The sequence below is a fragment of the Artibeus jamaicensis genome, unplaced genomic scaffold (genome assembly GCF_021234435.1).
Source record: "Artibeus jamaicensis isolate MK-2021 breed Jamaican fruit bat unplaced genomic scaffold, CSHL_Jam_final scaffold_461, whole genome shotgun sequence".
NCBI lineage: Eukaryota > Metazoa > Chordata > Mammalia > Chiroptera > Phyllostomidae > Artibeus > Artibeus jamaicensis.
The window spans coordinates 13,473,797-13,500,339 of record NW_026522045.1 but is presented as its reverse complement, the minus strand read 5'-3'; the positions used below and the strand labels follow the sequence as shown (position 1 = coordinate 13,500,339).

General features: G+C 39.5%; 1 protein-coding gene and 1 pseudogene across 1 annotated transcript in view; both read left to right on the top strand.

Annotated features, from left to right (window-relative positions):
- TRPC5 (transient receptor potential cation channel subfamily C member 5) overlaps positions 1–26,543 on the top strand; it is a 158,236-nt gene that overhangs the window by 82,328 nt on the left and 49,365 nt on the right. Inside the window, exons 3-5 of the mRNA XM_053657523.1 lie at positions 14,145–14,481; positions 15,844–15,983; positions 21,990–22,312. Of these exons, the coding sequence (XP_053513498.1) occupies positions 14,145–14,481; positions 15,844–15,983; positions 21,990–22,312 (800 nt within the window). The remainder of the gene's footprint in view (positions 1–14,144; positions 14,482–15,843; positions 15,984–21,989; positions 22,313–26,543) is intronic.
- On the top strand, positions 1,653–1,771 carry LOC119065262 (uncharacterized; annotated as a pseudogene).

Sequence of the window (26,543 nt, the reverse complement as noted above, 5' to 3'; positions counted from 1 at the left end):
TTTTCCCCCTCTCCCCAACCATCCCTACCTCCTACCTCTGATTCCATCCACCTTGGTTTTTCCCATGTGCCCTTTATAGTTGTTCCTGAAAATTCTCCACCCTTTTCTTCCATTATCTCCTCCCATCTCCCCTCTAGTTACTGTCTGTTCTTAATCTCAATGTCTCTGGTTGTATTTATTTGCTTGTTTGTTTTGTTGATTAGGTTCCACTTAAAGGTGAAATCATGTGGTATTCTATCTTTTTTAGATAGGCCTGTATTGCTATGAACTTCTCCCTCAAGATAGCCTTTGCTGTGTGTCCCATAAGTTTTGGATTGTTGTGAGTGCATTTTCATTTGTTTCCAGAAATTTTTTGATTTCTTCCTTGATCTCATTATTCATTCATTCATTATTTAACAGCATGCTATTCAGTCTATGTTAATTTTAGTGTTTTTGAGTTTTTTCCTTGAGGTTGGTTTCTAGTTTCATGCCCTTGTGGTCTGAGAAATGCTTGATATGATTTCAGTTTTCTTGAATTTATTGAGCCTTGTTTGTGTCCTATCATGTGGTCTATTTTTGAAAATGTTAAAAAATGTGTATTTTGCTTTTGGGGGGATGAGAGGGTCTATATATATATAGAACCCCTATATTTCCTTCACAGATTATTCCAAAAAATCCAAGACAGAAGACTTCCAAATTTTTTATAAAGCTACCATCACCCTAAACTCTCAGCCACACAAAGACACAAAAAGAAAGAAAACTGCAGGCCAATATTGCTGATAAACATAGACACTAAAATCCTCAACAAAATATTAGAAGCTGCATCCAGCAATACATTAAGAAGACCACACACCATGAGCAAGACAAATCCATCCCAGGGATCCAAGGGTGGTACAATATTTGCAAATCAATAAATGTAATACAACACATAAACAAAAGGAAACACAAAAATGACATGATCATATCAATAGATAAGGAAAGAGCATTTGATAAGGTACAGCACCCATTTATAATAAAAACACTCAGCAAAGTGGGAATAGAGGGAGCATTCCTCAATATAATAAAGCCATATACAAGAAAACTATAGCCAACATCAAACTCAATGGGCAAAATAAAAGCTTTCCCACTAAGATGAGGAAATACAAGAATGTCCACTTTCACCTCTTCTATTCAAGATAGTACTGGAAGTCCTAGCCACAGTAATCATACAAGAAGAAGAAATAACATACATTCATATTATAAAGGAGGAATGTAAACTGTCATTGTTTGCAGATGACATGATAGTGTACATAGATAATCCTATAGACTCCACCTAAAAACTACTCAACCTAATAAATTAATTTGGCAAAACAGCGGGACACAAAGTCAGCATTCAGAAACTGAAGGCATTTTTGTACAGCCACAATGAAATATCAGAAACATAAATTTGGAAAAATATCCCATTTGATATAATAACAAGAAAAATTAAGTACCTAGGACTAAACCTAACCAAGGAGGTAAAAGCCCTATACTCAGAAAACTACACAACACTGAAGAAAAAAATTAAGGAAGATACAAACAAATGGAAGTATGTACCATGTTCATGGATTGAAAGAATTAACATCATCGAAATGTACATACTACCCAAAGGAATTTATATATTCAATGCAATACCTAGTAAAATGCCAATAACAATTGCTTCTCAGTCTTTTGGCTAAGATCAAGTGTAGTGTCTGTTCTTATCAGTTTAAAATATCAGTAACATATTTCACAGATACTGAACAAACATTTCAAAAATTTATATGGAACCATAAATGACCACAAATACCCACAGCAATTTTGAGATAGAAGAACAAAGTAGGAGGGATCATGATACCTGACATCAAACCATATTACAAGCCCATGGTCATCAAAACATTATGGTACTAGCATAAGAACAGATACATAGGTCTATGCAACAGAATGGGGAGCCCAGAAATAAACCAAAGTCTCCATGGTCAATTAACATTTGCGAAAGAGGGCAGAATCATAAAATAGAGTAAAAATAGCCTCTTCAACAAATGGTGTTGGGAGAGCTGGACAGCTACATGCAAAAAAGTGAGACTTGATCAGCAACTTACACCATATACAAAAATAAAATCAAGGTGGATAAAAAACTTAAATATAAGTTGTGATGCTGTAAATGTCCTAGAGGAGAACATAGGCAGGAAAATCTCACATATTCCACACGGTAATATTTTTCACCAATATATCTGCTAGAGAAAGGGACATAATGGAAAGAGTAAACAAATGGGACTTTGTGGGGGTCTCCACCCCCAGGGCCCACCGCCCTGGCCACCACGGATGAGACAAACAATACAATTTAAAAATTGGCAAAGGACCTTAACAGAAACTTCTCCAAGGAGGACATACAAAGGGCCCAGAGACATATGAAAGAATGCTCAGGATCACTAGCCAGCAAAAATGCAAATTAAAGCCACAATGAATAAGAACCCTGAAACACCAATCCAAAAGAACTATGCATCCCAGTGTTCATAGCAGCACAATTTACAATCGCCAAGTGCTGGAAGCAACCTAAATGTCCATCAGTAAATGAATGGATCAAAAAACTTTGGTACATTTACACAATGGAATTTTATGCAGCAGAAAGAAAGAAGGAGCCCCTACCCTTTGCAACAGCATAGATGGAACTGGAAAGCATTATGCTAGGTGAAATAAGCCAGGTGGTAAAAGACAAATACCACATAATCTCACCTTTAACAGGAACCTAAACAACAGAACAATCAAACAAGCTAAATATAACCAAAGCCACTGAAATAGAGAACAGGTTGACAGTGTCCAGAGGAGAGAGGGGAGGAAATTTCAGGGGAAAAGAGAAAGGGTTTACAGGAACAAGTATAAAAGACACGTGGACAAAAACTTGGAGGGGTGGAAATGGGAGGGAGGGGGGAGGGTTTGGTAGGTGGGCTGGGATGGGAGTAAAAGACACAAAACTGTGCTTGAACAACCATTAAAATAAAAAAAATTTAAAAATAAAACCACAATGAGAACCAGTTGACATTAGTCAGAATGGCCATCATAAACAAATCAACAAACAAGTGTTGGAGAGGACATGGAGAAAAAGGAACCCTAGTGCACTGTTGGTGGGAATGCAGACTGGTGAAGCCACTGTGGAAAACAGTATGGAATTTCCTCAGAAAGCTAAAAATGAAAATTCCTTTTGTCCCCACAATTCCACTGCTGGGATCATACCCTAAGAACCCTGAAACACCAATTTAAAAGAACCTATGCATCCCACAGTTCATAGCAGCACAATTTATAATAGCAAGTGCTGGAAGCAACCTAAGTACCCATCAGTAAATGAGTGGTTCAAAAAACTATGGTATATTTACATGATGGAATACTATGCAGCTGAAAGAAAGAAGGAGCTCCTACCCTTTGTGACAGCATATATAAAACCGGAGAGCATTATACTAAGTGAAATCAACCAGGCAGTGAAAGACAAATAGCATATGATTTTACCTATAAGTAAAATCTACTCAACAAATTAAAAACAAGACTTCCGCCAAGATGGAGGCATAGGTGGATGTGCTGTGCCTTCTCACACAACCAAGATTAGAGAAAACTAAATATTAGCAACAGAAAACACAGTCAGAACACGGAAAATTGAACTTTTCGGAAGTCCGTTAACAACAAATTCTTCAACCTGACCGGTAACGGGCGAAACCAGCGGCTGGCGGAGCAGGGTTGCACAGGAGGACTCGGCCAGACAGACTCAGGCCCACAGAATCCAGGCACAGGGTCAGACCTAGTGAGCGACGCAGCGAGCAACCAGGCGAGCGACCGCGGGGGAGACAGCCGGCCCGGGGCTGCGTGTTGACTGAGGTCGCGCATTTGTGCGCGGGTGGACAGGCGAGGGAGTGGGCGGTTGGACCAGGCCGGCAGGTCCCCACGCAAGCGGCAGTGGAGGGTGCTGCCATTTCCCTGCTCTGACCCCACCTCCACATACAGCGTCATAGCCCGGCCCAGGTGAACCACCTAAGACGCTAATCCGCACCCAGCTGTGAGAAGCGGCTGAGGGGGTCGCCATTTTCCCGCTCTGGCCATGCCCCCACATACAGCGTCACAACCCAGCGACCTGGGAATCCAAGGCGCCGCTTCTCATACTTAAAGGGCCCGAACAGACCAAGAATGGCGCAGGAGGATCTCAGAGCCCCAGAGCCAATAGATCTAAGCAATGAAGAAATAGCAAAACTCACAGACGCACAGTTTAAAACATTGGTGATCAGGATCCTCACAGAACTGGTTGATTATACCGACAAATTAGACAAATATATGAAGGCGAAACTAATTGAAATGAATGGAATTGCACAGGACACCAATAGCAATGAAAAGGAAACTGGGACTCAAATCAATGGAGTGGACCAGAAGAAAGCAAATAACGGCCAAACAGAAAAGAGTCAAGAAGCAAGAATTCAAAGAAATGAGGAGAGTCTTAGGAACCTCCAGGACATTTTTAAACGCTCCAACATCCGAATTATAGGGGTACCAGAAGGGGGAAAGGCACAGCCACAGGTGGAAAACTTATTTGAACAAATAATAAAGGGGAATTTCCCCAATCTGGCAAAGGAAATAGACTTCCAGGAAATCCAGGAAGAGAGTACCAAAGAAGTTGGACCCAAGAAGGAACACACCAAGGCACATCGTAATTACATTAGCCAAGATTAAAATGAAGGAGAGAATCCTAGAAGCAGCAAGAGCTAAGGGGACAGTCACCTAGAAAGGAGTCCCCATCAGACTGTCAGCAGATTTCTCAAAGGAGACCTTACAGGCAAGAAGGGGCTGGAAAGAGGTATTCCAAGTCATGAAATCCAAAGACCTACAACCAAGATTGCTCTATCCAGCAAAACTTTCATTTAGAATGGAAGGACAGATAAGGTGCTTCTCAGATAAGATCAAATTCAAGGAGTTCATCATCACCAAGCCCTTATTATATGAAATGTTAAAGGGACTTATCTAAGAAAAAGAAGTTAAAGAAACATGAACAGTGAAAGGACAACAAACTCACAGTTATTAACAACCACACCTAAAATGAAAGCAAACTAAAAGGACAGCTAGATCAGGAGTGGAAACATAGAAATGAAGATCTCAAGGAGGGTTAGCAACAGGGGAGTGGGAGGAGGAGAAGGGGGAGAAGGTACAGAAAATAAGTAGCATAGACAGTAGATAGAAAATAGATGGGGGGGGCAAGAATAGCATGGGAAATATAGAATCTAAAGGACTTGAGACACATGGTCATAAACTAAAGGGGGGGTAATGGTGGGGAAAGGGGGTAGGGTGGAGGGGAATGAAGGGGGGAATAGAACAACTGTAACAGCATAATCAATAAAAAATTTTAAAAAATAAAAAAAGAAAATAGCTAATTGATTGCTTCTTCATCTAATATTTACAATAATCTATAATAAAAATGACTTGTTGCCAGGGGCTAAATTAACTCTCTTAATCTTCATAATGACCTATAGCATGGATTACTAGTATAATCTTCATTTTTCAGATAGGGAAATTGAGAGACAGAGAGGTTAAGTAATTTGTCAAGGTCACCCAGCCCACCACCCAGCTCTAGTGGTGGAGCTGAAATTTTAACACCAGGTCTTTCTGTCTGACTGCAAAGACCATGCTACTGCTCTACCATATTAAACATATCTTTGTATTTTCAGCCTATGTTGCACTGTTAAGCTAACAAATATGTATGGGAAATGCCATCTTCCATTTTGAGGATGTTTCAAAGCACTTTGCCATCCATGATCCATTTGATCACCATGTCATCCTTATGAGGAAGGCATGGTGGGTAGTGGAATCACCCTAGAACAGATAAAGACCCAAACACAAACATTTGCTTGCCCCAAGTGTCGCTACAAATCAGAAGCCAAATCAGAGTCAGAGTTCAATAAGTATATTTTCAAAATGTGTTATTTATTACAGAGAGGAGTTAAGCTTCCTCCACCTCCTTTTTTCTGATTTCATGCTGAAGATGGTAAAGGAAGGGGGCAGCTCACAGCAGTTCATGAAACCTCCAGCCAAAACTTTTTGAAACTGTGAAAATTATTTGGGCATATGTGATTTTATCTCCCATTCACCACAATCCCTCAGGATCTGCACTACTTGAACACATCCTGTAATCTAAAGAGGGGGGTTGGAAACTTGGTCCTTAAGAACTAGATACACTGAAGGCATGAACGTATCTCACCATAGATCTTTCCATTGTTTTCTTTTCTTTATTGATTACAGGTCCAAAATTCTAAAAGTTACCAAGTTCTGAAGACCAAAACAAAAAAATTAATAAATTTTCTATCAAACCTTATATGGTGGAAAACTGATATAAACTGATGTGAGGAAATTTGTGGTCTTGATTTATTTCATTGAGTCTAAACATTCATAGGTTTCACTGCTGAAATATTAATGTATTTAATTATAGTATATTGCCAGATATATTACAAGATATCTGTGAAACTGAAATTTCAAATAAACAGTGAATAATTTTTTAGTATAAGTATGTTTCTTACAATATTTGGGACATAGTTATACTAAAAAATTATTCACTATTTATCCGAATTCAAGTGTAACTGGATGCCTTGCATTTTTATTTGCTAAATTTGGCAACCCTGATTATGAGTGCTGCCTCAAACTCCACTGGGGGTATTACATAATATATGGCACAGACATATTACTGTTCTAAAATTGAACAAATTTACAATTACAAAACACATCTGGTCCCAAGAAGTTTTGAATAGGGGCTGTGGATATGTGTACCTGTAGCATCCTTCCAGCGGTGCACTTGGTACTGCCACTGCACCCAGCTCTCAAAGACTTATGGCATCTGATTCAGTTGCCTCTTTGACTCTCATTATATTTCCCCTTTGCTCTGTTAGATTTATCATCAGCTTGATCAATGATTTATTGCTCTCTGCTTCTCCATGGTGAGAAGTTTTCCAATACAGTCTCCTATTTTTCCTTCTGGAATGCCCCTTTTGGTGTAGGAAGTGAGATCCTGTCACCCTCTGCTGCTATTTCATCACTAGAAGAAGCCATTGCACTGGACATAATTCAGCCACAGTAGATGCATTCAGAGCCCATCACCTCCAGCACAGGAGAATTATAACATTTGTCAGAAAAGCCCATTTAGCTAATTCTGAATGCTATGTATACTGGAAAATGAAAAATTGTATTTAAATAATGTGCTCTAAACCAGAGTTTTCAGAATCTAGCTTCACCTTCCTTCATTTAGTTAAATTAGTGAGGCTTAGCTCTAGTTTTAAAATAGAGGTATGATTACCACTTGACTTATTTTGTGAGTTTGCACCATTGATATTGGTATCCCATCTCAGGAATCATATCTGTTAGCTAATTACAACAGCAGCCAGCTGAATACAAAGTGCTCAGTAATACCTGGGTAAACAGGCACCTCCTTTTTAAAATAATCTCCATAGATTAATTATGTGAGTAGAAAAGTATCAAATTGTGTTAGAGACTACATGTAATATGTAGGGACTACTTCCACTCATAAAATGGGCCTAAACTACTTGCCAAAATCTATTCTTTGTCTCAAATTTCTGCTGCAGTGATAAAAAGCTGAATCATTTTGTGATAGTATGGCTCAGTAAGATCATTGTAATGGTGAGAGAAGAAAGATGTTCTGAACATTTCTTCCTCTTCAAGAAAATTTGCATTGCCACTAACTTACATTTTGAGCATTTTCTCCTTGTCAGAGCCCAGCTTAATTAGCAACTATAAAACAAACCAACAAAACTCATTCTAATATCACTGATAATTTCTGCTGGCTGGCTTTTTAAATACAGCCTTATACACACCCAGCTATCCTTTGACATGTGATGCACTGAAAGTTGAGCCTATTCCAATATGCAACCATTCACTGAGGGAGTGTAAGAAAGTTCTGGAAAGATTAGTAAATCTCTTCAAACTACTAAGAAAGGTCCTCATCTCAGATCTTGCCACAGATTGGAACTCAATTTTTCTTTAAAACCCTCCTCATCTTCTCCCTGGGGAGGGGGTGGGCAGCGATTCATTATCACCTTTCAGATATTCTTTTCCTCCACATGAACTAAAGGAAGAAATGTTTACAACTGTTAAGTTCCCCAGCTTGAAGTCAGTTGATTTCTTTTAAGGAACACACAAAGATAACCCATTGCCAATTACTTCCCAGGAAAACAGGTCTGTATTTTTTTTTAAGATTTTATTTATTTCTCTTTAGAGGGGAAGGGAAGGAGAGAGGGGGAGAAACATCAATGTATGGTTGCCTTTCATGCGTCCCCTGCTGGGAAGTGGCCTGCAGGGAACCGACCTGCAACCCCGGCATGTGCCCTGACTGGGAATCGAACCACGATTGTCTGGTTCGCAGGCCCATGCGCAGTCCACTGAGCTACACCAGTCAGGAGGTCTGTATTATTTTTTTACAAACCTTTGAATGTTAAATATATCAAGGTGACCTTATTTCCAGTCTCACCTATTGCACTTTTGTACACACTCAACAATTTCAAATCATCTGAAAATACCCAGGTAAGTGACTAAATGTGGGACTGGAAGCTCACTGCTACTATCTTTTTTTCTCTCCTTCACAATATGGCTTACTTCTCAAGAGGGTATCTGCCACCCCCAGATTCTCTGCTCCTGCCAGGGGACTTTTCTTCATTTTTCATTGCTTCTTCAGAGAGTGGGGACTCAAACAATTACCAGGGAAATCTATCCCTAGCTCACTACTCTGAGTTCTCACTACAGTGCTTGACATACAGTAGGTACTCAATTGATAATTGTTATCATTATTATAATTTAACCTTTCTGACTCTGTTTTCTTATCTGTAAAGTGGGTATAAATATATTACCAATGAGAACAGAGAGTCAAAAGCAAGGCCAGAGGGGTGTGATAGAGGTATGGGAAGGGAGTGGGCCACAGTAGGAGTGCTCCATATATTCAGAGAGTGGGTAAAGAGAAGAAATGTTGTGAAAAGTATTTAGTGAGATAAGAAATGCTCCCAAAGCAATACTAATTGACAAGAGCCTATAAAACTTTGTCATCATCACATTGTATGTGTATGTGTGCATTCACGGAGGTCAAGAGACAGATGAGGGCAGAGAGGGAGAACACAAAAGTCACCTGGCCTCTTGGTAATGGGGTTATGGGTGCTTTAAGTTTTCATCTTCAAACTTTTGTATATTTTCTAAATTTTAAATAATAATCATGTATTACTTTTAGAATTGGAGAAATTATAAATACTAGTTGAAATACACACACACACACACACACAAACTTCTGGGTTTGTTAATATATGCAAAGCACTTTAAAAGGACCCAAAACATAAGAAATCCTGCATACATTTAATCTATGACTATCATAGATTAAATGACTATTATAAGTACTACTAGAGACATGCTTTGAAAGAACACAACATGCAAGGTGCAAAGGGAATCCTCTGTGTGTGCATGTCTGGGGGAACTTTGGTGGAAAAGAATTCTGTTGGATTATGTGCTTGAAATGTCCCCTGGGCAACTGAACATTAAGGTCTGAAATTTAACATGGAGACAGAGATGAAAAACGTATCGTTTTAACAAATACAGTTAATGCCTGCAAAGCCCTTTGAGGTATGAAAAGTCATACACATACAAAATTGTCCCTCCCCTTCAGACACTTATTATTGTAAGAAGGCCAAGTCATGGGTTCTACAAGTAAGTGTAACATGAGACAGACTTTAAGAGGTATCACAAGGAAGAAGCAAAGAGGTCTGGGCTCACAGAGGGATCTCATCTGGCTGGGGCAATCAGGGAAGGCTTGCAGAGGAAGTGAGGTTCTCTGATTTAATGATTCTCTGCAGCTTTTCTTTTCTTTTTTTAAAATTTTATTTTTATTTATCTTTTTTAATTTTATTTGATTTTATTGATTATGCCATTACAGTTGTTCTATTCCCCCCTTCATTCCCCTCAACCCTGCATCCCCCCACCCCCACCATTCCCCCTTTAGTTTATGATCATGTGTCTCAAGTTATTTAGATTCTATATTTGCCATACTATTCTTGCCCTCCCCCTATCTATTTTCTACCTACCGTCTATGCTACTTATTCTCTGTACCTTCTCCCCCCTTCTCCTCCTCCCACTCCCCTGTTGCTAACCCTCCATGTGATCTTCATTTCTATGTTTCCACTCCTGATATAGCTGTCCTCTTAGTTTGCTTTTGTTTTAGGTGCGGTTGTTAATAACTGTGAGTTTGCTGTCCTTTCACTGTTCATCTTTTGTATCTTCTTTTCCTTAGATAAGTCCCTTTAACATTTCATATAATAAGGAAGGGCTTGGTGATGATGAACTCCTTGAATTTGATCTTATCTGAGAAGCACTTTATCTGTCCTTCCATTCTAAACGAAAGTTTGGCTGGATAGAGTAATCTTGGTTGTAGGTCTTTGGATTTCATGACTTGGAATACCTCTTTCCAGCCCCTTCTTACCTGTAAGGTCTCTTTTGAGAAATCTGCTGACAGTGTGATGGGAACTCCTTTGTAGGTGACTGTCCCCTTAGCTCTTGCTGCTTCTAGGATTCTCTCCTTCATTTTAATCTTGGATAATGTAATGATGATGTGCCTTGGTGTGTTCCTTCTTGGGTCCACCTTCTTTGGGACTCTCTGAGCTTCCTGGATTTCCTGGAAGTCTATTTCCTTTGCCAGATTAGGGAAATTCTCCTTTATTATTTGTTCAAATAAGTTTTCCACTGGTGGCTGTTCCTTTCCCCCTTTTGGTACCCCTATAATTCAGAAGTTGGAGCGTTTAAAGATGTCCTGGAGGTTCCTAAGTCTCTACTCATTTTTTTGAATTCCTGTTTCTTCATCCTTTTCTGTTTGGTCATTTTTTTCTTCCTTCTGGTTCACTCCCGTGATTTGAGTTCCAGTTTCCTTTTCATCACTATTGGTTTCCTGTGCAATTCCCTTCATTTCAGTTAGTTTAGCCTTCATATGTTCCTCTAGTTTGTGACTAAAATCAATCAGCTCTGTGAGCATCCTGATCACCAGTGTTTTGAACTGTGCATGTGAAAGTTTTGCTATTTTTTTGTCACCTATATTTATGGGCTCTGGGGCTTTGAGATCTTCTTGAGCCATTTTTGGTCTGTCTGTACTCATTAAGTATGAGGAGCAGAGCCTTAGGTGTTCACCAGGGCGGGGCCGCCCAGGTCACTGGGTTGTGAGGCTATATGTGGGGGCGGAGGTGGAGCTGGGAAATAGCGGCCCCCTCTGCTGCTTCCCCCTGCTGGGGCCTGTGGGGTCCCATCTCACTGCTCACTCCTTCGCCAGTCTATCTGCTGGGTCCGCCTGTCGCTCACTGGGTCACTCACTGGGTCTGCCCGTTGCAACCCCACGCCTGGGATCTACGCGCCTGAGTCCGCCTGATGAAGTTTTCCTGTGCAACCCCGCTCCGCCAGCTGCTGGCTTCAACCTCTTACCGGTCAGGCTGAAGAATTTGTTGTTATCAGACTTCCGAAAAGTTCAATTTTCTGTGTTTTGGCTGTGTTTTCTGTTGCTAATATTTCATTGTCTCTAAACTTGGTTGTGTGAGAAGGCATGGCATCTCCACCTATGCCTCCATCTTGGTGGAAGTCTTCTGCAGCTTTTCTTTCCGACTCTAGTGCCTACTGATTTTTACCATCTCTGAATGCCCTGAATTCCTAAGTTAGGGTGCATGATAACAAAGTAATGAGCTTTACCTAATGGTAAGTGGATACAGTTTGCAGGACTAGAATTTATTCTGACCTTTTATTTTACAAAATAGTGGTAACAGGAAATGAAAGTGGCATTTTTCAAATGTCCTTTCTAACAAAATCTCTTGATTTGGAGAAGAGTGGCCTTCACTGGTCTATGAGAGCCAACCATCTGGGAACCTGACACTTACCATTTGTACTGCTTTTGAAGGTCTCTAAGCACAAATAGTATTGTCCTGTTACATGCTTTACATGAGTTTCATTGGTCTCTCAAAGAAATCCTGAATCACTGTTAGTCTCTCTTGTTGTACCTCTCTCCCCATGAGAAAACTGAGCACAGAGCTGAGCACAAGAGCAGCTACGTGGAAATGCTTGTTGAAATGCCTAAATTGAATCACATTGGTCTTACATATCCTTGGCAATGAACAAGTCAAACTCTGTTCTGCTTTAGGTTCAGCATGTGAATCAGGCACAAGCCACATGATTATTTAGACAGCTGTAGAAACAAAAATCGCATAAAATAGACTGGTGAGAGATAATTAATTATCTTCACTGAATGAATGAAGACAGACCTCTGCTGAGATTAATTCAAAGTGGTTTGCTAGTTGTCTGGGGGGGGTGGGCCCTTTCCAATGGAACCTGACTTTATTCCTATTAAGAATTATCCTTTGGAGGGGCAAATATCTATTGAGCCACTCCACTTAAAACACAGCTTTATGTTAAAGGGAAAAAAAGCTATAGCTTTTCCAAAAGTTCTATGCAGCAGTAAAGAAAAAATAATTTTCAGTCCTTACCTGGGAGCATTGGAGAAACGAAGCTTTGCAGAGGAAAAAACAACTGCAGTGAGGGCCCTAGGAGGTTTATAAAGAAAATATTTATGCAGGTTGAAAACATGGGTCCCGTAAAGATCTGGCCTGGAGATAAACCATGCAGCTAAGATCTTTAGGATTTCCCTCATGTTCTTAGCATCACTTCTCCTCATACTAGCTTCTAGTCAGGAGCCCAGACCTAGGAGGGCCCCAAAGCTTCTGGGCTTTGCTGGTAGGCAGGTCCCTTATAGCTAGATAATTAGCTAATATGATATACTTACTTTAAACTCTTAATAATAGATAGTAGTTTCATATATTACTAAATCCTAAAAACATAAATATAACTACAATGCCTCAATCCAAAATAATAAATTATATGGGCATTTTAATCACTGTTGTAAGGTCAATGGGTAAGATACTGGGAATATCAGTTTTTTGCAAGCCTCAGACCATACCGTTCATAGATTTTTTATGACTTTGGTCTTTGGTCAGCCAAGCTAGTGTTTCAATACTGGCTCCACAACTTTCTAAGAATGTAAGCTTGGGCTCGGTCCAATCATCTGTAAAATGGGTATAATACTAATATCTGCTTTTAGGGTTACTGTGAGATGATATATGTGAAAATGTGGTACAGTGCCTGGCACACTATAAGAGCTCAATAGATGGTAGTTAATCTGATTATATCAAGAACACTTTGTAGTTGCAACTAAAAGATTTGACTTAGCTACCAGAGTTCACTCTCCTGCATACACTAAGGAAAGAAGGCTTTAGAGACAGAGGGCCCTGCCAAGATTCATCCAGCACAGATTTATTTAATCACTGACACTTTGTAGACTGATTTTAAGTAAAAGCCCATCTGAGTTGTATACATGTTATAATATTGGCCCCAAAATTTATTTTTTTTCTTTACATGTCTTGACTGAAGAAGGTGTTAAATAAATGGCAAAGTAACAACCTGACTCATTGCTAGCCAACCAAGAGGTGCTCAGAACCAAAGGAGAGAAAACATAAAATCAAAACGGGAATTCATTTCCATACTAAACTATAGCCACAGGCATGAGCTGATTCCATGCCAGTTTGTGTTTTTGCCCAAAGTGCACATTTGTTGATGTGTTACATAGGCTAGGGGAATGAAAATGTAAATCTATTTGAAATGAAATATCCCCATAAGTATCTGCTAAAAAGCATGTGAATTCACAGGAGAATTTTATAAAACAGCTACCCAGACACTACCCACCCCCCACATCCCCCACACACGAAGAGGCTCATTTAGTCAGCCTGTGGTCTTCCTGGGATATGGATTTTTTTAATGTTTCCTGGGTGATTTTGATGCAGACCAAGCTTTTAGGAATCATTTCTGTAATATGATGGCAAGGGGAATAGAAAGGCATGTCAGGGCACAAACCAAACAGAGTGACTTTGTTTAATACATGAAACAAATAATCCTAAGGAAGATCTATTCTTGACATGTAGAGCTGTCTCTTGGGTTAGATCCATTCATGGGAACCTAGAAACCAGGCCTCTTTGGGGAATTGTCCATGCAGCTGGCTGTAAGCTTGGAAAGGTACTATGAATGTAGACTTCCTCCTGGTCATTTCAGATGCCTAATTTTTTCTCTTCTTTTCCCAGTTTGTTGCTCAGCCCAATTGCCAACAGTTGCTTGCCACTCTGTGGTATGATGGCTTCCCTGGATGGCGGCGGAAACACTGGGTAGTCAAGCTTCTAACCTGCATGACCATTGGGTTCCTGTTTCCCATGCTATCTATAGCTTATCTGATCTCACCCAGGAGCAACCTTGGTCTATTCATCAAGAAACCCTTTATCAAGTTTATCTGTCACACAGCATCATATCTGACCTTCCTCTTCATGCTTCTTCTGGCTTCTCAGCACATCGTCAGGACAGACCTTCATGTACAGGGACCTCCCCCAACTGTTGTGGAATGGATGATATTACCTTGGGTTCTTGGTGAGTCTAAAAGACCAGGGTATGTCCAGACTGACTGCTGGTCTTGTCTAAAGAAACTACTGAAATAGACAGTTTTACTGGCCCTGAACTAAGGCAGCTTCCCTCTGTGCAGTGGGGTAGTCCTTTGTTAGGACTCTCAGAAATGTAGTTCCTTTTTTCCTAGGGCCTGGTCACTCAGTAGTGCCTGTCTTACAGTGAGATTGGCAATGCACCCAAGTGTTGTTTCTGCTCACCTAACATCATCAAAGACAAGGACAATGTCTGTCAGTTGGTGTAGAAGGAAAGCCAAGTGTCAATCGGGATGGGCCTCAGGTAAGTTAGGCAAGGCATATGCTAATCAGTCTATTCAATGCCCTCTTTCCCATAACTGGGAGAGGGGGCACATAGATCTATTGTTTTCTGATGGCTATCCCACACAATCCAGGTACTTATTCAGAGTAGACATACTATTTGGATATTGATTTTACAATCTGGAGGGGAACCTGGGAAATTCGCACAATTCATGATAAAAAGTAGCCTCACCAGGAGTCTCTAAGCATAATTAGATTGCACTGGATCCTCTAATGCATTGCCATCCTCTAAGTCCTTGCTTTTCAAACAGTGGACCCCCATCCAGCAATGTCAGTATCACCTAGAGCTTATTAGACATACAGAATATCAAGTCCCACCCTGGGTCTACAAAATCAGAATCTGCATTTGATCATCCACAGGTGACTCATATGCACTTTAAAGTCTAAGAAGCACTGCCTTAGACTACAGCCATACCCTTTACTGCTGTCCACATTTCAAGGCATCTATGTTATCAAGCAGAATTCCATAAGATCACCACACAATGAGAAGAGAGAGGAGAAAAAATGATTCTAAATTATTTTGGGCTCTATTGCCTGGCTCCAGCTCTGACATCAAGTATTTTGTTCCATGGTAGGCTTTCTCACTTAAAAATTTGTGGAGACATTTCCCCTAAGCCCATATTAGAAACTAAGAACTATGAGAAAATATTGACCAAATTAATTTATTGATGAAATTACTTCCACTCTAAAATTGGAAGTTGGTAGAATCTGGCATCCAAAATTATAACAGCATTCCAGTAACTATAGTAATAACACTCAAGTGAGTAGTAGCCAGAAAAGTATAACATATGTGCATATTAAGGGAAAGTCTATCGGTTTGATAAGTTCAAGACTGGGAGGCAAGATTAAAAAAAGAAAAATAGGTAAATGATTACTTTATCTAGGGGCTTTATGCCACTGATCCCAATTGATTTACTTTTTCATCTTTCGTTACTGGGGAAATCCTCCTAAAATGACTATGATGACTATTCTGACCTTGTGAAGAAATATACCTTTTGCTTCCATTCTTCAGGTTTCATTTGGGGGGAGATTAAAGAAATGTGGGTTGGTGGATTTACTGAATATATCCATGACTGGTGGAACCTGATGGATTTTGCAATGAACTCACTCTACCTGGCAACTATTTCCTTGAAGATCGTGGCCTATTTCAAGGTAACTTGGGATGTCTGCCATTTTTCTTAACCAATTATTTGGGTTACATTAAGTTTTAGCACTCAGGACATAAACAGTTTAAGGGGAAAATGTTGATGACAGTCCCATCCCTGTGGGCAAGTACCGTATAAACTTTCTTTTAATAGTTTTTAAGCATTGTCCACCTAAGCAAAAAAAGTGGAGAATGGAGCAACTTGCAAATGAATCCTTAGCTTCTTAAACTCTGAAAGTAAGATGGTTTTCAGCTACCCATCCATGCAGTAAGCATTTAAATCCTCTCTACCAATATCTTTTCCAAGAAGATGGTCTACTAATGTTTTCATAGGAAAGAGGAAAAAAAAACACTAAGCTCTCTGTCTCCAAAAGCTTCTTTCAACCCTTTTCACTTCATTAAAAAGAGCTAACTTTATATTTTTCTAATATTTTATTCCTTTGACACATTCATTAGCAATCCTTCTTCCATGTGGGTTCAAACCAAACAAGGGTGTTCCTCCTCCATAATAGTGCATCCAGTATGCAGTCATCTCTCTCTAACCCACTGAGTTGTCTCTTCTCAAAGCTAAATATTCACACTTCCCCAAGTGTTCTTCATGTGACAGATAACAGAACACTAGAAACTTCACTGCATGAGACATAGACCTTTAATTGCCTCTGCCTCCCTCACCACTTCTACCACCAGGATGATCATTCGAGCTGGGATAAATCCAGCTTTTTAAATATAAGCCAACTTATGTCTCTGTACCAGTTCAGATAATGTATATATACACACATATACACACACCAACTTGATGCATTTCCCGAATGTTGTACAACCTGAATTATCCTGAAAAAAATAGTTTCATACTCTGTTCTTCATATTGGATAGTCACAGGCTTCAAGTTCAGGTTTGGTACTCATTAGATATTGAAATGGCCATCTTCCTACTACCTGAGTTGAACTTCTCCAATATGAGAAAAGGCTGATGTCACCAAGATTACCTAGTCAGTCATGCTCTTTAGCACTAAATTCTGCATTAAGTTTTAAAATGGGAATATGGCTGTCTCCCAATCTCCAACAGCTTACTTTATTTTTTATATCCTTAATGTGCATATTGCATAAATCTTAAGATCTTTGGAGTTACTTATATGGAGCATGAATATTGAATGCAGTCATGAAACATTTTTAAGAAGCCTATGTTGTTTAGCACATACTTACAACTTCTTTACAAGAAAAACCTGGTAAGGAAATGTTTGAATATCTGGTTAATGTAGCTGGATGAAATCCATGTCATTTTGGCACTCTGATGACTAAGTAAGTAACACTGTTTGCTTAAAAAAATTCTTCCTTTAGAAGTGGTATTTATACACTGGAGGAACAATTAATTATCAATCTAGAAGTTGGTGGGTTTTTCTTAAACAGGAAGATTAGAATAAATGATCAAGAAAATTATTAACTCTTGGTGACATGAAAACATACCTGTTGATGCCAAATGTTAGCTGATCACATAACCTATCCAACTTCACTGGTAAGGCTTCCAAGAAGCTAGACACTTCTGCACCACAGAATATAAGAATAAGTCAGCTCTAATAATCTGAATGAATGTCCCTTAACTGAAAAATACTTAACTCAAAGGAAACATTTGCCAACAAGCTGGAGTCCTTCAATAAAAAAGAAGATTTACAAAACAAGACATGCCACATGCAGACTTTGAATTTGCAATGAGAAATTATAAATGGGCAGTGTAGTCTATTCATTCATGGAGCACACCAGCCTGAGATGAACTTCTCTAAGTAGGATGAGCCAACCCATATGAGGTAAAGCCAGAAAAGTTCTGGTTCTCAGTCTCCTTGAAACATTTTAGATCATTGTTGTATTGAAGAAGTACAGAAGCACCATGGGATAAGCTGGCTTAGGGATCTTTTATTGGAGTAAAAAACTAGTGAACAATATATATGAGGTCTGTCTGGGAAAAGTCCATCTATTATTAATATAGTGAGGATGAATTGCATGACATCAATGTACCCTGGCAGCCAAGGAGAGTGCACTGGAATGTGCATGCCTGAACAATAATGACCACTGGACTAGTCAGTAGGGGCAGTAGATGCCATTGAGTGAGCATGTGTACTGTGTGGCCATCACATTCAAAATAACTGAGCAAATAGAGCAACAAATTTGCATCAAATTTAATATTAAGCTTGAACATTTCTCTGTGCAAACTATTTAGAAGGCCACAACTGTGGGCAACTGGTGATTGGCAGCTATATCACAACGACACAACCACTCATGCATCATGTCTTATGCAGAGTTTTTTTGTGAAGCATGAAATCACCCAGGTGATTCAGTCCCCCTACAGCCCAGATTTGGCATTCTGTGACTTCTGGATTTTCCCAAAATTAAAATCACCTTTGAAAGGGAAGAAATTTCATATAATCAATGAGACTCAGGAAAATACAACAAGGCAGCTGATGGTGATTGGGAGTACTGTGTGAGGTCCGAAGGTGCCTACTTTGAAGGGGACTGAGGCATCATTGTCCTATGTACAGTGTTTCTTGTATCTTGTATGTTCTAGAAATGTCTATATTTTTCATTTTACATGGCTGGATACCTTCTGGACAGACCACATACACTCCATTTCATGTGGTCTACAACAACAGGAACCAAAAGGCATATACTGAAGTATTGAAAAGGAATAAATACATATAAGGTTGTCCTTCAGTGCTCCCCTCCAGATAACCATACAAATAAAGAATAATTGTCGTTTTGTCTTCTAAGATTGTATCACCTAGATTTATTTCACCACCACCTTACTTCCATTGAATTATAGTTCTTTCTTTAGCCAGTACTTGGCTGTAGACACACACACACCCATTGTTGTTATGACTGAGTCTTCATATTAGTCTGTTTCTCCTCCTATTTTGCTTTTGACTTGACAGAATGCAGTTCACACCCCTTTGAAAGGCATGAAGGCCAATTTTTAAGGTACAGTCCATCTCAGAAAATATGAGGAAGATCACTTTCCTCCCAAAATCACTAACTCAAGAGTCAGGAAACCCAAATTTAATCCTTTCTTTGATATTCACAAATTGGATTACCATAGGTCATCCTTCAACCTCTCTGACACTTAGATTCTGCCTCTGAAAAATAAGATTGGACTAGATCTGTGGCTTTCAACCTTTTAATTTTTCATGGAACCACATTTTGAAATTAAAATTTATGCAGAAGTTCAATATATTAAAAAGCTTAAAGGACCAAATTTGAAATGAGGAATGCTCTTCCAGTCCTCTTCTTTGGCTCCCACAGTGGCCACCAGATGCCTCCACTGATGTTTCAAGTTTCAAGGAACAAAGTTGAAAAACCACTTGTGTTAGATTATAAGCCAGAAAACTATGGTCTGCAGGGACAATGTGGCCTCCTTCCACATGTATTTTTTTTACATACTCTCTATTAGTTTTACAAGAAAAGAGTTAAGTAATGGCTACAGGGACCACAAATAGAGTTTACAAAGCTAAAAACACAGGATGGGGCAAATGTAGGTTTACAGTGGTTCATGTGGGAAATAATACAATAATCAATAAATAACACAAAAACCCTCTGTGTTTTGTGAACTCACAACTGCAAACCTACTTTTGCCCCACTGTGTATGTACTATCTCACCCTTAACAGAACATTTTTGCTGACCTCCATAATAAATGAGGTCCAAATGTATTTCCTGCTCTCATATTTTATATCTTTCTTCAAAGGTGTATGCAAAGCATAGATAGGTCACAAGAATCATCTTTCACACTTCTGAGTGTTCTGCAAATTCAGGCTTACCATCTAATGAGCATAAGACTTCCCTGTGGTTATAGTTGTGGCTGTGCATAGAAAAAATCCTAAATTATGAGCTATATATGCTCCAGTTAATAATTTCTAGTTTTAAAACACAGGTCTGTTTTTTATCAGCAAATATTATCTGTCTTTTACATATACCTCAAAACCTTTAAATGTCTATCTACCATATGTACTGTGATATCAACTATGATATAAGTAACACTTAATAGAAATAGTGCTAGGCTGAGTCTTTACAGGTTAGAATTTTAGTCCTGGACCTGACATCAACTTGCTGTGTGATCTTAGGCAAGTTACTCTGCCTCTCTGTATTTCAGTTCCTCCACTTGTAAAACAGGCATAACAATGCCCACATCTCCACAGCAGAGCAGCATATTTTTTGGAAGGAAAAATGTAGAGATATATGATTGGGCCAAGAGTGTACAAAACTGATTGGCCAACTAAAGTCTATCTGAAACAGAAGCAGAATTGTGGCAAGGTTTCTCCAAACTCCTCCAACAGTAAAGAATATTGGATATACACAAATTAACAATATCAGTTTCCTCAGTTGTTGTAACTGAAGCATATTTTAGAAATGCTAGCAATACAATTTGGCCCCCAATGCAACATTTTCTCAGGAAAGTCGTTTACATAGAGTCCTGAGAAACTGTGATATTTAGATGAGAGCTCAAGGCAATATGCTTCAGGTTGAATTTCAGGCCAAATCTATTTATGTCTTAGGAAGGTAATAAGCAATTTTTTGTGTGTTTTCATAACATCTTTCCTCATAGTGTACACAGACTTTCACATATGCATACATAATCACAAATGTATGTAGTGGGTAGGTGTAGATATTATCTTCATTCTATGGTGAAGTTGAGAGATAAAGGCAGTTTGGGGTATTATTTGTTTTGTCTTTTTAAAGTAAACTTGCTCTTTAATGGGGGGTAGGAGGGAGGGCTGTTCTGGTGGGAATGGGGTTAAGGTGTCAGAAGCACATCCCCTTGCAGGCCAAGTCATCTCTGGCTTCCTGGAAGTGGCTTTTCAGCATGCAGGCACTGTCCTCAAGGGTGAGGAGGTCAAGAGCAAAATCAGAGTGGCCCTGAGGTGAATATGACAAAATCAGCACAGTGGCTCCTGAGCTCTGCTTGGGCAGCCCTGACCATGGGACCCCTGGGCCTAGAGCTGCCTTTGTCACTTTGAGAGGTCCTGTGGCCACTGCCCACCTACTTGTGGTGTCTGCTAGCTGCTATGCCCTGGACACTGTGGGCTATTGCATGGCTACTTTTCATGAGAGGTAAAGACAATTTTAAGTGACAAATTCCCATTTGACCTTAGGTCTCACAATAAAGCCATCTTTCTACAAGGCTGGATACCCAATGTTCTAGGAGCTAGAAATCCCAGACAGGGCTGAAAAATGGATAACAACCCTAGAAATACTGATTCTTCCCCTCCTTCAACCCTCTGGTTCTTTATTTGTGCCAGAGGGAGAGTCCTCTGGCTGTCAAAGGAAAATAAAATACATTCATACACCCCTGTTTAGGCTGTGTTAAACTCATTACGTGGAAGATAGACATGCTATTTGTAATAGTATGGAATACATGACAGACTGCAAAAAAATTAGTAGAAACCTCTGAGTAACAATCCTCTAAGGATGCTCCATCAGCCCCAAACTGCACTCAGCAGGGAAATCAGAATGAGCACTATACATGCTGCAGATGCTGAATATATATCCCTTGTCCTTCAGTAACAATCTGACCGTGGTGCTCAGACAAAATAGATGGGGAATTGAAGAGGTAAATTTAATTTGAAATCTCATTAGGAAGCAGTGTAGTTTGTCTCCACTATGTTGGTCATACCAGTGGCTCAGTTCCAGTGACACTCCCTAACAATCTGGGAAACCCACAGTTAGAAAATGTCTGTTGATAAACCATGGGTGATTGCTCCAAATGATTGCCCTGAAAATCATTTTTCTACGTCTATATGCTAGATATATATTCGGATGGAAGGAAGAAAGTTATTAGCATCATGTGTTGTTCTGGTGGGAAAAAAAGTGTTTTTTCATTTATACAACAGGTCCTGTGTATATAGGATTTGTTGTATAAATGAATGTTTGATGCTTACTTTGGTGACTTTATTTGGGTGTAGGAGAGAGGGAAGAGAATAAAGTTTTATAAACGCTCACTTGTACTTCTCATCTTGTGCACTTCTTTCTTTCAGTATAATGGTTCTCGTCCAAGGGAAGAATGGGAAATGTGGCACCCAACTCTGATTGCAGAAGCACTCTTTGCGATATCCAACATTTTAAGTTCATTGCGTCTCATATCCCTGTTCACAGCCAACTCCCATTTAGGGCCTCTGCAGATCTCTTTGGGGAGAATGTTGCTTGATATCCTCAAATTCCTCTTCATCTACTGCCTGGTCCTTCTGGCTTTTGCCAATGGATTGAACCAGCTTTACTTTTATTATGAGACCAGAGCGATCGATGAGCCGAACAACTGCAAGGGGATCCGATGTGAGAAACAGAACAATGCTTTCTCCACGTAAGAATCCCCCTCTCCTCAATGCCTTTTTCAGCCTTCTCCTGTTTTGCCCCATTTTCAGTCCACAGCTTCATCATTGTCTCTTGGCAGTGCATGCAAAGCTCACTCACAGATCAACCTGAAGTGTCTGAAGTGGAGGAAGGTTCTTCACTTGCCACAGCAGACTAGGAGAGGAGGTAGACTTAGGTCGGGGAGCAGGTAGCCAAACACACAGCTGGGCTCCCAGGAATGCATCTAGAGTTAAACTATTTTGGTAGCATTCCACATTTTTAAAAGAATTCATGGAAGGACAGTAAGTAATTTCTCACTTAAAAAACATCACTCACCAAGGAAATGAAAGAGCAAGGCTGTTCCTCTGAACAAGTGACTAGAGAGCTAACTTAACTATTCTGAAGCAAGAACAAAGAAAACAGGAGGATACAAACGCATCTTAATGCACCCTGTGATATTGTGATTTTAAAAAAGAAATATGTACTTGATCTTCATGCCCCCTTTTCTGGCACAGAGCTCCTAAAATACTTTTGGAATTTCCAAAATGTTGAGAGTGATAATGTGTCTTTGTTATATTAATGAGGTGACATTTGGAAAGCACCTAAGGATGGGGGCTGGTAGCCAGTGGAGCTGACCACATGATTAGAGAATTTGAAGTTTTAGTCCTGCCCCCCCCAAACTCCAGGGAGGGGAGAAGGGCTGGAGATTGAGTTCAATCGCCAATAGCAATGAATTTAATCTGTCATGCCTATGTGTTGAGAACTCCATAAAAATCCAAAAGGATATATATCTGAGAGCTTCCAGGTTGGTAAAAATTTGGGGAGATGTGTTTGAAGAGGTCATGGAAACCCCACACTCTTTCCACATATCTTGCCCTATGCACCTCTTCCATCTAGCTATTACTGAGTTATGTCTTTTTATAATAAACCAGTAATTTAGTAAGTAAAATACTTCTCTGAGTTCTGTGAGATGCTGTAGTAATTTAATTGAAACCAAGAAGAGACTTATGGAAACCTCTAGTTTAGTGACTTTCAACTGATGTGCTGCAGGACACAGGGGTGCCTACAAGAATTTTTAAAACATGCAACACCTGACTGTTTAGTTAGGCACACTGACCTTTTTTCCTTAGATTGTCAAAGAAAAAAATAACAACGGCCAACACAACAATAGCCACCTGGTGTGAATGAATCAAAATTATACCTATTTTTTTCATTGGAGCAGCAAAAATATATTTTTGGTCTGTGCTAGAATTTTAGTAATTAGTTTATGTGTGTCACGAGATGAAAAAGGTTGAAAATTGCTGCTCTAGTCTATAACCAGTTAAAACCATGTCTGGACTTTTGAATGGGATCTGAAGTGGGGGGAGGGGCAGTCTCGTGGGACTAAGCCCTTAACCCAACAATGTCAAAATTGAGTTGAACTGTAGGACCACCTAGATGGTGCTGAAGAATTGGTAGTGTGTTTGTGTGGGGGGACCTATGTATACCCAAATATTGGAATTGAGTTCAGAACCTCTGAGTTGATGTCAGGGAAATGGGATTTGCTAGAATAGCCCTGGTTCACAGAAACATGTAGTAGTTTGGTAAAAAGAAAGGCAGAAAATAATGAACCTTTGCTCTCTAGATGGCTACCTAGTCACCCATGGTTATGAAACTGCAGTTGTGCTGTGATAGGTTACTAAAGGTAAAAGTTACCAATGAAATTTACAAATGGTAGTAAACCTGACTCTGACTTGGCTCATTGATTATATAAGGGAATGGAAAATAATAAGAGGGATGGTAAACATATAATCCCTTGGTTATTATTATCTGTAATAGTTAAGATTAAAATAAATTGCTGGTTTGGGCCTTAATGCTAATCCAAGCTGAGACTTAGATCATTCTGAGCTTGGGACTCCAGCCTCAAAACTGCCTTCCAAGGGAAAAATTATGCAGGGACAATAGAAAATACCTCTAATACCTATGATCAGCAACAAGGTTGTCAATGTAGGGAGAAGGTGACGCCAAGAAACTACTGAAATCAGGGAGTACAGAGAGAAGTTGTTTCATTTTATAATTCAATGTTACCAGCTTCTGAGGAACACTTACTTAAATGTATTGTGAGCATAACTAATTTGGGGACTATGTTTTTGGTTTTGAATGCCACAGAGTAAAAGAACATATTTAGGTTGATGCAGAACCCACAACTCACTATGAAACAATCAGAGATCAGAGATGGCTGTAAGTGATCCACACACAGGACATTATTTCTTAGGCAACAGCAAGGATAAAAACCACTAAGGTCTATTTATCCTGAGAAGGAGGACTTTCTATCTCTTCCTGTGAATGTGGAGCAAAGTAGAGCCCCTCAGATGAAGCAGCTGATATGTTTCATATGCAAGCCATGTGGGACTGACTTTATGATAACTGGGATATTCATCGCTGAATATGCCCATTTCCCAGGTCATGGTAAATGCTATAGTTAAGGGGGCCACTTTCACATGGGCACCCGGGGTTACCTTACTCCTGCAGAACCCAGGGAGAGATAGGTTTTTACATCTCTTTCTAAGGGCCTGGCTCTCATCTGCAAATGCCTCCTGAATACACCTGGCTGGACCACAGGCCTCAAACACAAAATGTCCACAGCTAAATTCCTTATCTCCATATCCCCACCCAAAACCAATTTTCACTTAATTCCTCATCTTATTAAGTGACACCAGCCAGAATCCTAAAAGTCATCTGGGACCATCACCCTCTCTCTCATGCAAACACTTCCAGTCTCTCACTCAGCCTTATAAGTTCTACTTCCTAAATATTATATTTCTTGAACCCACCCTCTACACATATACACCATTGTATTGGTGTCTGCTCAGGCCTGAATTATCTCTTCCAAGAACTGTTGCATGTTTAACTGGTTTTTCAGCTTAAGTCTTTAAAATTTTTTATTGAATTTATTGGGGTGACAGTAAATAAAATTATATAGGTTTCAATTGTACAATTCTATAATACATTAACTATATATTGTATTGTGTGGTCACCCCAAGTCAAGTCTCCTTAAATCACCATTTATCACCTTTACTCTCTTCTACTTTGCTTCTCCATCTCCCTTTGCTTAGTCTCTTCACCTTTTTCATGTAGTCCCCAAGTCTGTCCACTCAGTTGTCAGTCTGTTTTCTGTATCTATGAGTCCGTTTCTATTTTATTTGTTTGTTTATTTTGCTCATTAGATTCCACATATAACTGAAATCATATGGTATTTGTATTTCACTGCCTGGCTTAATTCACATAGCATAATACTATCCAGGTCCATCCATGCTGTTGCAAAATGTAGGAGCTCCTTCTTTTTATGGCCAAGAAATATTCTACTGTGAAAATGTACCACTGCTTTTTTTAAATTTATTTTAAAGATTTTATTTATTTATCTTTAGAGGGGAAGGGAAGGAGAGAGGGAGAGAAACATCAATGTATGGTTGCCTTTTGTGCGTCCCCTACTGGGAACTGGCCTGTAGGGAACTGGTCTGCAACCTAGGCATGTGCCCTGACTGGGAATCGAACCGCGATTGTCTGGTTCGCAGGCCCGCGCTCAATCCACTGAGCTACACCAGCCAGGGCCTCCACTGCTTTTTTTTATCCATTCATGAACTGATAGACACTTGGGCTGCTTCCAAGTCTTGGCTATTTAAATAATGCTGCATGAACATAGGGGTGCATATATTCTTTTGAATTAGCATTTTGAGGTTCTTCCAATATATTCCTAGAAGTGGAATTTGTGGGTCATAAGGCAGTTGCACTTTTAATTTGTTGAGGTAACTCCATACTATTTTTCAAAGTGGGTGCAACAATTTGCATCCCCACCAACAGTACACGAGGGTTCTTTTTTCTCCACATCCTCACCAACACTTGATGAGGTTATTTGTTGATATATTGATGATAGCCTTCTGACAGGTGTGAGCTGATATATCTCATTGTGTTTTTAATTTGCATTGTTGTGATTATTAGTGATATTGAGCATCTTTTCATATGTCTATTGGCCATCTGCATGTCCTCTCAGGAGAAGTGTCTATTTAGGTTCTTTGCCCATTTTTAAATTGAACTGTTTATTTCCTTGGTATTGAGTTATATGAGTTTTTCATAAATTATGGATTTAACCCTTTATCAGATATATCATTGGTGAATATGTTCTCCCATTCAGTGGGTTGTCTTTTCATTTTATTGATGGTTTTCTTTACTGTGCAAAAAATGTCTTACTTTAATGTAGTCCC